The 17,569-nt window shown below is 39.4% G+C and overlaps 1 protein-coding gene and 1 long non-coding RNA gene across 4 annotated transcripts in view; one reads left to right on the top strand and one right to left on the bottom strand.

The window, feature by feature from the left end:
• LOC122811392 overlaps positions 1 to 9,908 on the bottom strand; it is a 169,251-nt gene extending 159,343 nt beyond the window's left edge. Inside the window, exon 1 of the long non-coding RNA XR_006366247.1 lies at positions 9,796 to 9,908. This is a non-coding gene — a long non-coding RNA (uncharacterized LOC122811392). The remainder of the gene's footprint in view (positions 1 to 9,795) is intronic.
• Positions 9,194 to 17,569, top strand: part of PPT2 (palmitoyl-protein thioesterase 2) — a 361,371-nt gene continuing 352,995 nt past the window's right edge. Inside the window, exon 1 of one of the 3 annotated variants that reach the window (XM_044083205.1) lies at positions 9,194 to 10,199. In XM_044083205.1, coding sequence (XP_043939140.1) covers positions 10,041 to 10,199 — 159 coding nt within the window. In that variant the 5' untranslated portion in view covers positions 9,194 to 10,040. The remainder of the gene's footprint in view (positions 10,200 to 17,569) is intronic. The other 2 variants (XM_044083204.1, XM_044083206.1) reach the window with 2 other exon arrangements.

The raw sequence follows: 17,569 nt of genomic DNA, 5'->3' as shown, positions 1-17,569 counted from the left end.
CAGGTAGCTTACATCCTTCTAAGCTGGGAATTGCTGATTGAAGGCCCAGTGTCTGCTATTCTAAAAGTGTATTAGTTCTGGCTTTAGCACTTGGGCTTCAGGCCAGTTATTCTACATTAAGAAGGTTTGTGGTCTGCACTCTTGTGGGAGGAGAGGCTGAATTCTACCCTTCTGAGCTGGGAATTTCTGGTCACAGGTTTATTGTGACTGCTTATTTGAACTGTTACTTTCTGAAATTGGTGTGCCTTGTTGCTGTATCATAGACCAGATTCAGGCCTGCTGAATCTAGCTTTGTTTGTATAACTTGAGCACTGATCCAGGCCACCATTTTTTTGGAGAAGGTTCCCCTGCACCATAGTAAGCAGGGGTGTGCAGTTAGAACTTGTCTGATTGAAGACTGCTGGAACAGGGCTCAGTTTTGAGCTTTTTTCTGGTTAATTGGGTAACTTGTTTAAATCAGTTTGTTCATTTTCTATTGTTTTATATATATATATATATATATATATATATATATATATATATAAATTGCACTTTATTCATCTGCTTTTACTGTTTTTGTGTTTCTTCCTACTTTATTACTGGGGGCATTGACTACAACTCTGATCTGCAATATATAACAATAAGTATCCCTTTCTGTGCTTTTAAACTGTTTTTTTAGTGTATCTGCTTTATTTTCTGAAAAAACAAACAAACAAAAAAAAAACAAAAAAAAAAAATATATATATATATATATATATATATATATTTGTTTCCCACCTTTCTAAGCTAGTATAGTCCAGTTTTCAGGTTACTGCTGAACATACCTCTCAACCTGGAAATATCAAAAATCTGGACAAGGCCCATGAAAAATAGGTACAAATCTGTACGCTGATTAACATCTAATTTGCATACATAATTATGTAACCCCACCCACTCCAATGAAATGTGGGATACCAACTTTCGAACACAAATTGAAGAACAGACAACCAAAACATGGCACCAGACCAGAGTCCCCCTGTAGCCATTCCATTGTCCTGTTACCTGGCTATTTTGCCCCATTTACCATAAACACTAATGTATGCATACTGCTTTACTTCTACAATGATTTGAATTTTATTTTTACATTTTACAGCACAACAATGCAGAAACACTAAAAGACATCATCTGGTAAACAAAGCAATACCGTCTCACAATGAAAATAGGCTTGACATTAAACTTTGCCCTTGAAACTCACATTCATTGAAACAGCATTGAATCCCACACCACATCCAAAGAAAATACATCTGGCCAGTGGTGGATAAAGATTACCTTTGGGCTGTTTATCATTGGCCCCATTGCACACAAAACAAGAAACATATATGTGTTCTTTTCTTTATACATCTTCCTGACTTTATTAAATTATATTCCTTGTATAATACAACACACAAGTTAGAGCGCATTTTAAATTTATTGTTTAAACATTTTACCAGTAATCTGTACTGTAGGCAATGAAACAAAACACATGAACCAATAATAACAAAACTGCCCAATTCAGAACTTTTCCATCATAAAAGTCTGCTTCCACACTATAAATAGAATGACAGTAGTGTATGCCATAGGCATCTTGAACAGTGTTTCGCACTTATTTTCAATTTCATTGTTTGGGGGGGGGGGCAAAAGGTCAAAAACCAAGGACGCATTTTAAACATTGCTTGTATAATTTTGTAAAGTTGCTAGAATAAAATGTGGCGCTATCATCATGCATTTCACTGACAGGTTTTGAACCCAGGACTCTATGCACTACATTCAGAACAACATACCACTATCCTACATCAGCAGCTGTCTGAAAAATAGGAAGACTGAAACTTAATAGCCATCATTTAGTGAATTCATTTCTCACTTCTCAACATAGCTCTTAACCTCAACACAAAAAACATGGACAAACAACAAAGCCAATAATGGGGGAATACAAATTCAGTTCTCACTTCTCACTCACCATATCTCTGAACTATTAGCACAAAAACAATAATAGGGGAATACAAATTGTGTGCTCACTTCTTATCATAGCTCTTAACTCTTAGCACAAAAAATGTGTTCTTACTTCTCATCATAGCTCTCAACTCAGTCATCTTCTTATCATAGCTCTAAACTCTTAGCAAAACAAAAAGTATTCTCAATTCAGTCATCTTATCATAGCTCTAAATTCTTAGCAAAAAAAAAAAAAAGTGTTCTTACTTATCATAGCTCTCAACTCAGTCAGAATTTGACCAGTTTTTGTTTCTCTTCCCACCTTTTATTGTTGCTAAGAGGATATTGGCTGAGGTACTGTGGCCACAGTAACATGAGGAAAGCAGAATTAATGATTAACTTTGACTCAGCATTACAGCAGAAACAGAGTTGCACTGATACTGGATTAGAGAACCCCATTGTCGAGGCAGATGAGTATAGGACAATTAACTTCCTAACATCCACCCAGCCTGTGTTACTGCTTCAGTCGATAAAAGTAAATAGCCACCCCCCACAAAATGTTTTTGTTCTTCATGTACTCCCCCCTCACATAATCGTCTTGCTCCCTCACCTCCCAGTTGGTACATTCAATTGTACATCCTAGCCAAATATAACCTGTCAAGTGGTAGAAAGGGTTCAGTTAGTGGGCCATCAGAAGCAGTGAGTCAGTTTTTTTCTTCTTCTTTTTCTTCTTTTTTCACTTTCTTTCTTGAAATTGGTAAGTATTGATCAGTGCTCTGCCCTGGTATACAAATACAATTCAACTAAAATAAATATATACCCTCCCTTTGGTTGCTTTGCAGTGACATACTTGCCTGCTCTGTCTGCCAGCACAAGAACATGCTTGCTACTAAACCATCAATGCTCATTTTGACTGCAACACTGAATGTCTCCTTCCAGGCCATCACTACTAGAATCTGTGCCCATCAGGATCATCTTAGTGGCCATCATTCATTAGCATGTCAGTGGTAGAAATGGTGGTGGCTAGGGATAGTAGGCTCTTTTTACCCTGTACTAAAGGTACAGGGTTTGAGCCTGAATACCTCTAGCCAACACACACACACACACACACACACACACACACACAAACACACACACACACACTTACCCTGAGTAGTGCTCTTCCTCATGCCGCCATTCATTAATCCAGGCTACGCTCTCCACTCTCCATGCTGCTGCCGCCATTAATCCCGGCTCCACTCGCAGCCCTCTTCTTCATGCCGCCATTCATTGATCCCGGCTCCGCTCGCCGCCATTCACTAATCCCGGCTCCGCTCGCTGCCATTAATTCCGGCCCTCTGCTTGCCATGCTGCTGCCATCCATTTACCTGTATCAGCTTCACGGTTAAAAGTTAACCACCAGCCAGCCGGAAATGATGACGCGAGCTCCTTGAGCTCAATTCCGACTGGCTGGTAGCCTGACGGCGCTGATGTCATTGCGCACGTGATGACGTCAGCTCCGTCAGCGCGAAACTTTTAAAAAAGAAAAGAAAAATCAGAAATGAAGGGGTGCCACTCGGGAATCGTGGCACCCCTTCATTTGGACCCCAAAACTCGGTAAAAACCAAGTAATTCAGAATGGTTGGGAGGTCTGGTGCTGAATTCAGGGCTGTGTTACAAATCTCTGTGTTTGCCCATACCTTACTTGGATAGAAGGAAGTTTCTCTGTTCACGTGTGAGAGAGGGGAGCTTTGAGCAGCCTATCTGTCCCTGGAGGAGAGGTTTTAGCCCAGAAATTAGTAGTTAATTGGCCATTTTGGGCTAATTTTTATCTCTTTCATTTCCCTACTATAAATACCGTATTTGCCTGGTTTTGCTCGCCGGGCAGTGCCGGTTAGCTAGGGTAAAACTATTCCCGGCTCCACAAAGTCTCCCATTCAATTTTTCCTTTGGAACTAGGCAAACCTTTAACTTAAGCACTCAAGCCATTCATTTCTTAGCCCGGCACTTGCTCAAAACGTATAGCAAGCACTTATAAACCCTAGCACTAGACCCTCCTGTACTGTACAGAAAGACAAGGCTCTCTATTCGACCTTACCAGCCATCCAGTAAAACAGTTCACCGTACCTATCCAGGCATGTACAAAGGGCAGTTTCAGGTGTACTCTCCAGTCCAACTGGTGAATCTGGGCATTTTGAGGCAATGTTACAACTGCGTCATGTACACAGACAACCCCCTCCTCCTACCACCAAACACTAATACACTGCAAGAGATGCAGTTATACAGCCAAACTAGAGGCTAAGCTCTCTCAACCCAAGACTGGATCAGACAGTCAAGAGGAGAAGGGGAAATACTTGCATCACACCACCAGTCTTACATAGACCCATTACACCAGCACCGGCAAAAAACACACATAAATACATGAAAACATACTCAGAGGCTCTAAATAAAAATCTGCAAAACCAACAGAGACCTCCAAAGCAAACATCCAAGCAACCTCCATCCCCTAACACAAACCATGAAACACATACTTCACAAAACCAGTGTGCCATGCAATCACAGCCCTTAAGGCAAAATAACATACCCAACATACTAGTAATTGGTGACTCTATAGTCAGGCACACTGATGTCCCACTCACTAGGCTGAATAAGGAGAAGGTTACTGTTAGCTGCCTGTCGGGTGCCAGGATCCGCCACATAACACAAGCACTCAGGTCACTCCAGAACAAGTACAAATATGACTCTGTCATTTTCCATGTTGGTGTGAATGACCTGAGCCATACCTCCCTGGACTACATGAAAAGAGACATGAAAGAGCTCTCTAAACATGTAGCCCAGGCCGGTATGACCCTGGCCCTGAGTAGCATCCTGCCCTCTCCAAGAATTATACCACAGTATAAAGAAAAAATTCTCGATTTCAATAATTGGCTAAGTTTCTGGTGCCATTCAAAGGGGATCCAGTGTCTGTCCACCTGGGATGACATGCTCGACAAGCCACGCTGCTTCGCTAGAGATGGCTTGCACCTGTCACCCTTAGGCTTTCGAATACTGGTTGAGGCGTTTTTTAGGCAAGGCTCAAAAGACAAACCCACCGCCGTAAATAACAAAGTAACATAAAACTGAGGGTGATGCCACTCAATGCCAGAAGGCTAAATTTCAAGATGCACACACTCGAGGCACTCCTCAGCATGGAGAAAATCAATGTACGTGCAGTAACAGAAATGTGGTTTAAGGCTCCAGAGAGCACCCCAGCACTACCAGGCTACAACTCATACCATACATTTTGGCCACAGAACCCAAACCGAAATACAAAAGGTGGGTGTGTATCCATATTCATCAAGGATACCCCCTCCAGGTTAGTGGCACAGCACGATGCTTCAGAGATCATCCACATGCAACTAACAATGGGCAAAACTGCAATTCAAATTGTAGCTTGCTGCAGATCACCCACCATGTCCCAGGACCCCCATTATGCATTTCTGGAAACACTGGGAAACATAAACGTCCTATCAAACACCCTAATATTGGGTGATTTCAATTACCCAAACATTAACTGGGAGAACTACTCAAGTACTAACTCCCTTGCCCAACTTTTCCTAGAATTTATAAACTTAAATGCTCTGGTTCAACTGGTCAACACTCCCACCAGAGGTGACAACATATTGGACCTGGTCATCACCAACATGGGCGACCGGTGTTCCACACCAGAGGTCAACCCTCGCTGGTTAGATCTGACCATAAACAAATCACTTTGGATATCCATATTCTGCCCCCACCCACAGACAAGAAAACCACCCTGAAAAACTTTTCAGAAGCAAATTTCATGTTACTTAAGACTGAGGTGGAAAGTTTCAAAGCCCCCATGCTGAAGGATAACACTGTCCAAGCTGTAAAATCCTTTACTAATGCATTCTACGGGCAGCTACAAGAATGCATGGATCGTGCCATCCCAAGCAAAACCAAGACTCACTCCTCCAAGAAAAGGAAACCCATCTGGTGGACTCCTGCCATAAACACGTTATACAATAGTAGGAAGAAACTAGTAAAGATAAGAGTAAAATCCCAAGAAGGGAAGACATCCCTGTCAGTATCAGCAAGAAACTATGATCCCTCATAAAATCATCTAAGGCGAGCTTTGAAAGAAAAATTGCCAAGGACTCCAAAGATAACGACAAGGCATTCTTTAGCTATGTCAAGAATCTAAGTGGCAATGCTCAGATCTGCTCGGAGTTAGTGCAGAATGGCACAAAATACACTGAACCGACTGATATCGCCAACATCCTGGCAGACAGGTTCAGCGCAAACTTCACCCTCCTTTCACCCCCAAAAGGGCCCATAACCATACCAGAAGAATGTAGAGTCCCTAAAATCACAGGCACTCAGGTTAAACAGCCCTCTCCAAAGCCAAAAACACAGCATCAATGGAACCGGATGGTGACCCAGGCTGCGTACTACATGAGCTCAAAGACGAACTAACCCCTCACCTAAACACACTGTTCAAACTCAGCCTCTCCACAGGCTACATACCCATAGAGTGGCACACAGCAATGGTTATTCCGCTCCACAAAGGTGGAGCCACAACAAACCCTGGGAACTATCACCCTATAAGCCTGACTAACTTGGTCTGCAAGTCTATGGAGCGCATCATCAAGGAATTCATTAACAGAGACATTGGGAACCTCCAAACACTGGACTCTACCCTGTTTGGCTTTGTTAAGGGCAGATCATGCCTCCTAAACCTGGTGGACTTCTTTGAGACAGTTACCAAGGTTATAGACGAGGGAAAGGTGGTACTTACAGCCTACCTAGACCTCGCTAAGGCCTTCGACACCATTCCCCATTCTGGTATTATAGACAAGCTCACCAGCCTGAACATAAACCCCTACATCACAAAATGGGTTGCTAACTGGCTCACGGACAGAACCCACATGGTGAGAGTTGCGGGAGCTAGGTCCGACTCTAAACTGGTTACAAGTGGCGTTCCCCAGGGCTCAGTCCTAGGACACCTCCTGTTTGGCATATACTTCTCAGAGGTACAGGCAAGCACAGGAAGACTATGGCTGACCAAGTTTGCAGACGACTGCAAACTAGGGGCTATAATTGACTCTCCGGCTGACACAGACATCCTCCAAAAGGGTCTCACTGAGATGGATACCTGGTGTCAAAATCATGGCCTCAAGCTAAATGCCAAAAAGTGCATAGTCATCCCCTTTGAAAAAATCAAAGTACCCACAAACTACCACATAGGTGTTAGTCCCCTAAATACGGAAGACTTAATAAGGGATCTGGATCCCAAGTAGATAGTAATCTCACCTTTGATAATCACATTGCCAAAGTGGTTAGAAAATCCTTCTACATGGCCCACCTAATCACAAAAGGGTTCGCATCCAGATCAAAAGAGGTCATTGTGCCCCTCTACTCATCACTCATCAGACCCATCATACAGTACAACGCTCCATTTGGGATGTACCTTACAAGACACCTGCAACAGCTGGAAAGACCACAGAAGTACCTCACCAAGAGGATCAGTGGCCTCAAACAGATGCCCTATGCATCTCGAATGAAGAAACTCCAGTTGTACTCGGTTGCATACTGCCTACTCAGATGTGATCTCTGCCTGACATACAAGGCCATGTCCAACCCAGAATTGATAGACATGCTCTACCTAAAGAAAACCTTATCCCCTCAAGCCACATGCTCTAGGATCTAAACCTCACCACAACAATAAATAGGATGTGCTGGAAGGATAGATTCCTGTCCCAGAGACTTACCATGCTTTGGAACAAGATCCCAATATACATTAGGCAGAGCTCCTCGCTAACACTCTTCAAAAGAAACCTTGACGAGTGGATAGGAAACAGAAAGTTTACCTTGGGGATCACTTCAGTGGCTCTGCTGGACAGAGGCACAGGGAACTAATCTAAGGGGGTGGTGAAAGCCAACATATTCTGGCCAGGTTATAAATGCCTTCGGGCAGATAGCCTAGTACTCACCTATGAACCTATGATGTAGTTTAAATGTTTTTTTTTTTTTGTATACCAAGTCTTTCACATACAGCATCTTTTTCTAAATGTTGTCATTATTTATGCCACAGAATAGTCTGCCTCAAAGTATTCCGTGCAAAGTTTCTGCATTACTGTATTCCTTTTTTTATAGGTCATTTTATTTGGAAACAAAAGAAATTGCAATTATGAATTATAAGCAATACTCAATAAAATTTCGACAAATTTTCCAACAAAACCATAACATATTCAAACTGCATATAAAATATACAATAAAATAGATAATATATAGATAACTGGATTTGGGAACTTTAAAATTATCATACATACAAACATCAGAGTCGTTAATATGAATATGTTTGGCTAAAACAGGACAGTACTTTAACATATTTTTACTCTTTAGTTTGTTCAGGTTGACTAATCATTTTGTGGATAGTAGAAGTTATAATAATTGTAGTCCTGAGCAAACCTCTTCAGCTTAGTAACACACTAAGTAATAAGTATGTCAGCTTTCTGAGTGGAAACATTAATTATGAGATGATGCCTTGATTTTAGATCACAACTCTCAGCTGTCCCCAATTTTGTAAAATGCATCCAATTTTGTCTAGTACTTTTTGCCCTGTCATAAAATGTTTGAATTTCTGACAAGTCACAGATTATTTCAGTCAGCAATGAGAAACAATAGAGTTTTGTGCTTCTTACTCTTCAGAAAGTGGGCATTGACGCAAAACCTTTGTCCTATTCGCTTTGGACTCTGCCCCCCCCCCCCCCCCATTATTTTTGGTTTTGTCCCTAATTTTTAAGCAAAGAAGTTGAGAGCTATGTTTTGGACTTAAATTACTAACCAGCTCTTTGTGTGCTTTATTGTTTTTTAGCTGTATGTCAGAACTCCAACAGTACTTAAAATTGATTTTTTCAGCTGCTTCTATACTATTATTAAAAGAAGGAGAGGGAAAGAAAGACAGAGACAGAGGTAGAGAAAAGAGATGCCTCACAGAATTCTTTCCAGCTTTAAATCTAGAGTTATAACAACAACCTCCAATAGCACTGCATAAAAGGGACTTCTTTTTATCTCTACTTCCCTCTTAATGTGCTATAAAACACATTTTAGGAAAGGCTGTAACAATCTGAAAGGAAAACAGAGATGTCCATGAAAGTCACATTTTGTACAGGAAAATGAAACGTAAATAAACAAGCTAAAGGTGAAAACAGGATAACAAGACGTTCTAGGTTTGGACGGGGGACATCAGTGAATGGTTTAAAAACCATAACAGGAAGTGATCTCCTTCAGGTATGACTGAGGTTGTTGTGCGGGAGGGGGAGGGAGGAAAGTAATCAGTGACGAATGTCAAATGTATTAAAGTGATTTCCCGAATAATTACGCCTGATTGGAAGGAGAAGCAAAAGTATAAACACGAAGAATGGTTCCTGACCCCCCAGTCAGGGGTAACTTGTTAACCAGTCTGTCTTTCCCTATCTGGTCAGACCTCGATTAAGAGAGACTGCGAGAGAGCGTGCGCATCAGAACTGTCACAACAAAAACAAACCCTTCACTCCATCTCCTGGCTCCAACAGAATCGCTGGATCGGGATCTCTTCCATGTGGATGTAAAAGAAGGAACTTAGAGAACAGGCAGCGCAAACATATTTCTGAAAATAGTCTGTCTTTTCGGGCAGATAGGTCTGTGTGGGTTACACAACGTCTCCCTCCTACATTTTTGCAAATGCCAACGATAAAAGGAGGAACAAAAGACCAAACATGAAGTTTCCATCCCACCCCTGACTGAATGGGCAGTACATAAAATTCAGAGTCGTCGCTAAAAGAGAGGAAAGATAGACTGAGTAGTTATAAACAAGATAATATCTGAGCAAACCACAACAAAACTTACCCTCCCCCATTCTCTGTATTGACAGAGACAGCTGAACTGGAGTTAAATTTGTAGAGTAAACTGTATTCAGAAGAGGAACGAGGACCTCAATTAAAGAAAAGAGAAACGCGTATTAGCATCCCCGTCTTCATCTGACTTTTGTTTTTTGGTGACAGAAGTCCTGAGGCAAACGGAGAGCCGTTGTACTGGGGTCGGGTGAAGCTACATCTCGAACCTTTATGATATAAGCTCCTGCAGGGTGTTAAATGATGCTTTATCGTAAGAGGCATTCTTGCCACATAGTTCCTCTCTGTTTTTGTTCTCTTCTGTGGCTCTCTGCCTCCTGTTACAAACCTGTGATCATAGTTCATGGTTTGTTTGACAGTTCTGCTGACTTTGTGCAGTTACTGGGCTACATCAACCAGGTAAGGCAATATGAGCAACGTATACTGATTTTATTATTTACATATTTGATGCCACTAGTACATTCAGCCTGGAGTGGGACAGTACTCTTTGTCTGGTGCTAGAAAAAATAGAATGAATATAGTTTTTTAAGACACTTTCCATATATTAAAAAAAAAAAAATCACTGTAATTCCATACAATGTTAGGAGTGACTACATTTTTTGTGGTATACAGTTACTGTTTGCATTAAGAGTGCTAGAGACACCTCCCACTTTTATAAGTAAAACATTGGTAGGAGATCATTTTGTATTCATAATACACAAACACATAACTACCAAGTGCAGCAATGCAAAAATGAGAAGCTTATTATTTTTATGGCAGTGTGTTAAACTGAATTGTGTACATTTTTCAAAAGTATTACATGGTAAGAGAGGCAGTGTGTTAAACCGAATTGTGTACGTTTTTCAAAAGTATTACATGGTAAGAGAATCATACCCCTGTTTAAAAAAAAAACATCAGACGTAATGCGCATGCCTTATTTATTGCCTTCCTATTATTTCCTTTACTTTTGTATATTATCTGATTTTATTTACAGCATTTTTTTCACAATTTTTTGAGGAGATGCAGTGTGTATATATGTGTGTGTATGTTAAAAACATGCAATCGCTGAAGTGGAGATATACAGGATAGGGATGTCAAGTTAGTAGCAGAAAAATTTGCTAGTGCCTGTGAAGAGCATGGCAATTTTTGCATGTTCCAGTTACAATGGTGAAAAATTAGCTGGTTCTTCTATGAAAGGAAATGCTTCACAGATGTTAATAAAATATATGTGTGTGTGTGTGTGTGTATATGTATGTGTATATATATATATATATATATATATATATATATATATATATAAAATGTGTGTATATATATATATAATATATATATATATATATATGTGCCTCGGTGGTGGTGCTGCGGTAACGTCACCTCACAGTTAGACGTTGCCCATTCGATTCTCAGTTAGAGCGTATTCTGTGTGGCGAAATGCGTGAGTGGGCATTCCTTCGTTGAAGGTTGTGCGTTAGGCCCGGCAAGCCAGCACGTCAAAATCTACTGCCAATGATTAGCAGACTGGAGTTCCACTGTGGCGACCCCTAAAGCTGAAAGAAACAAATATATATATATTAGTTTCTTTCCAGGGGCAACCCAGGAGCAATGGTAGATTTAAGCAGTAGGCAAATGGAAGCTGTAACAATCAAATTCACAATTGCTGCTGGGTCTGTATGTAGCAACACATAATCTTAAAACTCAATGCCAAGATGTCTGGGAAAGTTTGAAAGATACAGTCTTGAGAGGTAATTGGGTGACATCTGTAAAATTTCGAAGACTTCATCATAGCTTTGATGGAGATATACATAAGTACACACACACACACACACACACACACACACACACACGTGTGTATATGTATATGAATATACAAATATATATATATATATATATATATATATATATATATATATGTATATGTATGTGCACATTGTGTGTGTGTATGTGCATGTAATATATATATAAAGACAGAGGGATAGAGAACATAACCAGTACAGAGGAAATGTAGTTTTCCAGTCTTAAGTGTAGTGCAGATGTGATGAAGCCCTGACAGAGGTGAAAGCACTAATCTCTTGTTTTAACTTAATAAACTGTAATTTAAACAAGCAATGTCAGCTGTTTTTAACAAGAATTTAAAGTGATCTTTGACTTGGATGTTATATAAGAAGTTTTGATGATGATCTATTTTAATTCGTATGACATTATCAAGAGCAATCCTTCCCATACAAGTAGTTTTCCTTTTATTTTTGTTTATCCACTGCGGATGCTATGTCAATGGCACTCCACCTCTCACTCGATCATCTGGAGGGAAGAAATAACTACGTCAGGCAGTTGTTTATTGACTTCAGCTCAGCATTCAGTACAGTGGTTCCACTGCAGCTTATTGACAAGCTTGTAGATCTTGGAGATAGCAAGCTCATGTGCAACTAGATCCTCGAATTCGAGATGAACAGGCTGCAGAAAACGTGTGGGCAACAGCACCTCAGGATGCATAAAACTACAACACCTCAGGATGCATAAAACTGAACACCAGTGTTCCTCAAGGTTGTGTGCTAAGAACTCTGTTGTTCACCATCCTCACCCATGACTGTTCTGCAAAATACAAAACCGATCACATCATTAAGTCTGTAGATGATACTATGGTTGAGGGCCTCATCAAAGGGGATGATGAAAGAGCTTACAGAGACTAGGCCTACCCATTGATTGACTGGTGTGCTAAGAACCACCTTGACCTGAATGTCATTAAAACAAAAGAAATCATTATAGACTTCAGGAAAAGGTCAACAACACACTCACTGCTCAATATGGTGAAGATGTAGAAAGGGTTAAATCTAGTTTTATTTCGGAGGATCTCTCTTGGACTGTCAACACTGAGCAGTTGGTCAAAAAGCACATTAATGTCTCCACTTTCTCAGAAGGCTCAAAAAAGCAAAGCACCTGCCTACTGTTCTCATCACACTCCAGAGAGGAGCAGTTGAGAGCATTCTCTCTAGTAGCTTCACAGTTTGGTTTGGGAACAGTACAGTAGCATAAAGAAAGAAGCTACAGAGAGTGTGCAAGTTGCAGAAAGAAACATGGACACCGACTTAACATCAATCCAGGATCTGTTCGCAGCAAGAAGCATTAACTGTGCATACAAAATAATTTGTGATCCCTGTCACCCTGCACATAGCTGGTTTACACAACTGTCGTCAGGCAAGAGATATTGGAGTATCCGCTGCATGACTACCAGATAAACAGCTTCTCCCCAACAGTGTTGAAACTTATAAACTCAGGTACCAGCCATGGATTATTTAGTCAGTAATCATTCACAATATGTAGCTCAGCTGAAAAGCGTGCAATAGCTTTTTTTTTTTTTATTGTTTGATTTAGCAACATACTTTTTTATTCATTTGCAGTTACCTGCTGTTTGTCTGATGGAGATGTACAAAGGAGGACAATGTTAACATGTACAGGCCTACTCTGTCATGCTGCTATGTGCAGTGTTGTTCTTATGACTGGCTGGGGGGAGGGGTTTCGTGCTGCTATGTGTAGTGTTGTTCTTATGACTGGTTGGGGGGAGGGGCTTGTGTCTTTTTGCTGTTATTATTGGTTTATTTATCCTTCTGTGGGCCTTGTATTGAATATATATTTTTTAATTGAAATGTTATACCGTTGTTCTTGTTATCCTTGCTTTCTGTGCTCTGGTGAGTTGATAACTCGGAATTTCATTTTGACTGCACTTATGTAGTCCTAAATGACAATAAAGTTTACTTAGATATATATATATATATATATATATATATATATATATATATATATTCTTTGTTATTTTTGATGTAGTTAAGGGTAATTTTCAGGTGGTTATTTAAATGGAGGAATTAAAGCCAGGTAGAGTGACTTTTTCCAGCTAAGCATTAGTAACCTTGGCATTTCTTTAATTGTTCTGCCCATCTCTGTGCTGGATGCAGTCATAGATTAGATTAGGTTCATAGATTAGTACAAAGCTAACTGCCCTTGCGAGCCATTTTAAGCCTAGCCAATTATCCCTTGTGAGACTTAAACCCTGGACCTTGTGTTTGTAAGGCAAGCACCTTAACCATTAGGCCACCCTCCTAACCCCTCCTCATTCTGATCCATGTTTGATGATCAGTATTTTCTCAGTTTGAGCCTAGAACATTCAGAGTCTGAAGCAAAACAGCTGAGTTTGGATTGTATTAAAGCCGGCATATTTTCCCAGATAAAAGTTTTTTGTGCTGCATGTTGATGCTGTAATATTAGTCAGAAGTATACTTTTGCAAAAGCTGGAGAAATAATTACTTTTATACATAGTGTAAGAATATACATTGTATGGCTGAATGTTGTTACTTTTTATCATCCGCCACCGTCTCCACACAACCTCGATGTGTACTCTCCCCTGGCTTCCACTCACACCTAACCCTATTACAAATAACTCACCTGAGCCACTCCAGTACATGTTCAAAGCCATTGTAATGTCTCAAGCTTTATAAGTTGTCATATCAGTTATGTAATTTGAGAATAATAATCAAAGAATGGGCTTTTTCATTTCCCTTTAAACATTTAAGAAGACTGATGAGTTTAACAACCTAGGAATATATGCCAATATCTCACTAATGTTTTCAAATTCTGAGTTAGCTAGTGAAATGAGAGTTGTAACAGAATACACTGTATAGTTTTTTTAGTAGGGATCCAGGCCTACCAGTAATTCCATGCAAGATACATATAAAATGCTATATTATATATATATATATTACATACTCACAAATATTTCAGGCGTGGACACTAATGCCCTTCTTTCCTGCCAATATACCACGATGGTTATTCCCATAGTAAGAGACCATCTATTCTTAAAAATGTCTAAACTAGTCCTTGCTTTAATGTAATTCAGTAGTGTATTACATGCATTAGCTTCTCTCTCCAAGAACCAAGCCATACACCCCTCATTCCTATTTAATATTCTACACAGATTGTCTGATGATTCTCTAGTACTTTTTGATAACCCCAAACATTTTCAGAAGTAGTTGTCTCTAAATGCCTTATATACCTGAATAAGGTCTCCTCTTAAATATGAGACATTGTACAAGTTTATGCATTATAGTTTTTCATAATAACTTCAATTTTCTCATCCATGGATGCCCCTGGTATGTATCCACTGTATTTTTTCCAGTTTACTCATGTTTGTTTTCTTATAAGGTGTCCATATTGTTATTCCATACTTAAGTTTGGGTCTAATGTAACTAACAAAGATTGATTTCATCATTTCTGATTTTCTAGATTTTATAAATTGTTTTATACAAGCCATAGTTCTATAACTGTCATTAAGCAATTGATTGATATGATTAGAAAAACTCAAAACTAGCTCTACTTACATACCCAGGTCCTTAATTGAATCTGCAAAATGCTTTATTAAATATTTACCTTTCAGTCTGTATCTCCCAAATAGTCTTTCACAGACATGCCCTGTCTGTAACGCATGTAATTACTTTATCCATTTCAAGTCATCTGCATACAGACTGTAGAATTCCTCAGTTGAAAAAGATGGATCTGAAAGAGAAAACCTAAACAAGTATGGTTCTAGGACAGGGCCTTGTAGGCCTCCCTGACTGTAATGTAGAATTTCACCTGTCTAATTGTTGTATGATCCTTGCCATGTCCTATATGCAAGCCATGCAGCTATCCATCTTGTCAATACCTAATGGCTCTAATGTGTTGATCGGTGTTTTATGTATGACCCTATCAAATGCGGTAGTTAAGTCTATATAAATGACATCATAGCACAAGTTTTAAAATATGGTTGTTGTTATATTGTTATTGAACATGATGTTACAGGTGGTTAGAGATTTATTTTCAACATAAGCATGCTGATGGATGGTTTCAAGTCCCAACCTTTCCACTTCTGATAATCATTTATTCAAAATAACCTTCTTTGTTTTTTTCCCACAATACGAAAGTAAACTTATATGTCTGTATGACTCCTGGTTTGTCCTACTCCATTTCCCTTAAGTATAGCTTTAACAACTGCATGTCTCCAGTCCTGAGTAATGTCCCTGTATTTAAATGACCCAGTGAATAACAGATATAATGCTGCTGTAAGTTCATGCCGAAGTGTTTTCAGGTCATTATTACAAACTTCTCCTCCTTCCTGTGCTTTGTTTGGGTCCCGTTTGTGTAGTTCTTTTTCAGTTTTATTTAATTTATATTTCAGTATTTGACATTACATGGATGTCACTATAACAATTTGTCACCCCCTTAGTTGAGCCAAATTGCGTTGCATAAGGTTTTGCAAATATATTTACAGTATTTTGTGTCTGATGATAAATATTAGAATCTACACTCAGTTTATTAAGTTGAATGTCTTTAGTCCATCCACATGTTATGTAACTATAGAATGGTTTCCTGTTATGCTAAATATCTTTATATACATTATTTTCAAATTGTTCTTGATCTTGTCTCAGACTATGTTTAATTTGTCTGTCCAGCTTGTTTATTTCAGTTTTCAAAGTTATAGTTTGACCTGTTTTTTATTTCTTATATTTTTTGTCTCTTACCTTAATCAAGTGTCTTGTTCTTTTTTAAATACAGTGGATATAAAAAGTATACACACCCTTGTTAAAATGCCAGGTTTTTGTTATATAAAAAAATGAGACCACAATAAATCATTTCAAAACTTTTTCCACATTTAATGTGACCTGTAATCTGTACAAGGCAATTGAAAAACAAACAAATCTGTTAGGGGAAAAAAAATATAAAAAATAAAAATGTGCAATAAGTTGGTTGCATAAGTCTGTACACCCTTAAACTAATACTTTGTTGAAACACTTTTTGATTTAATTATAGCATTCAGTCTTCTTTGGTAGAAGTCTATCAGCATGGCACATCTTGACTTGCAATATTTGCCTACTCTTCTTTGCAAAAGCGCTCCAAATCTATCAGATTACAAGGGCATCTCTTGTCAGAGCCCTCTTCAGGTCACCCACAGATTTTCTATTGGATTTAGGTCTGTGCTTTGGCTGGGCCATTCCAAAACTTTAATTTTCTTCTGGTGAAGCCACTCTTTTGTTGATTTGGATGTATGCTTGGGGTCATTGTCATGTTGAAGGGTGAAATTCATCTTCATCTACAGCTTTCTAGCAGGCGCCTGAAGGTTGTGGACCAAAAGTGACTGGTATTTGGAACTGTTCATAATTCCCTCCACCTTGACTAAAGCCCCCAGTTCCTGCTGAAGAAAAGCAACCCCAAAGCATGATACTGCGACCACCATGCTTCACTGTGGGGATGGTGTTCTTGTGGTGATGCCGAAGTGTTGTTTTGTGCCACATGTACCTTTTGGAATTGTGACCAAAAAGTTCAACCTTGTTCTCATCAGACCATAACACTTTTTCCCACATTCCTTTGGGAGACTTGATGTGTTGTTTTGCAAATTTTAGCTGGGTCTGGGTGCTTTTCTGTGTAAGAAAAGGCTTCCATCTTGAAAACCTACCCCATAGTCCAGACATGTGGAGAATATGGGAGATTGGTGTCACATGTAGTACATGACCAGTACTTGCCAGAAATTCCTCCAGCTCCTTCACTATTGCTGTAGGTCTCTTGGCAGCCTCCCTGACCAGTTATTTTATTGTCTTTTCATCAATTTTGGAGGAACATCCGGTTATACGTCACTGTTGTCCCATATTTTCTCCACTTTTTGATGACTATCTTCACTGTGTTCCATGGTATATCCAATGCTGTGGAAATTTTTTTGTACCCTTCTCCTGACTGATACCTTTCAACAATGAGATCCCTTTGATGCTTTG

This window comes from Protopterus annectens, chromosome 9.part0 (genome assembly GCF_019279795.1).
Source record: "Protopterus annectens isolate FY-2018-M chromosome 9.part0, PAN1.0, whole genome shotgun sequence".
NCBI lineage: Eukaryota > Metazoa > Chordata > Ceratodontiformes > Protopteridae > Protopterus > Protopterus annectens.
The sequence above is the reverse complement of the archived record's forward strand: the minus strand, read 5'-3'. Positions and strand labels throughout refer to the sequence as shown.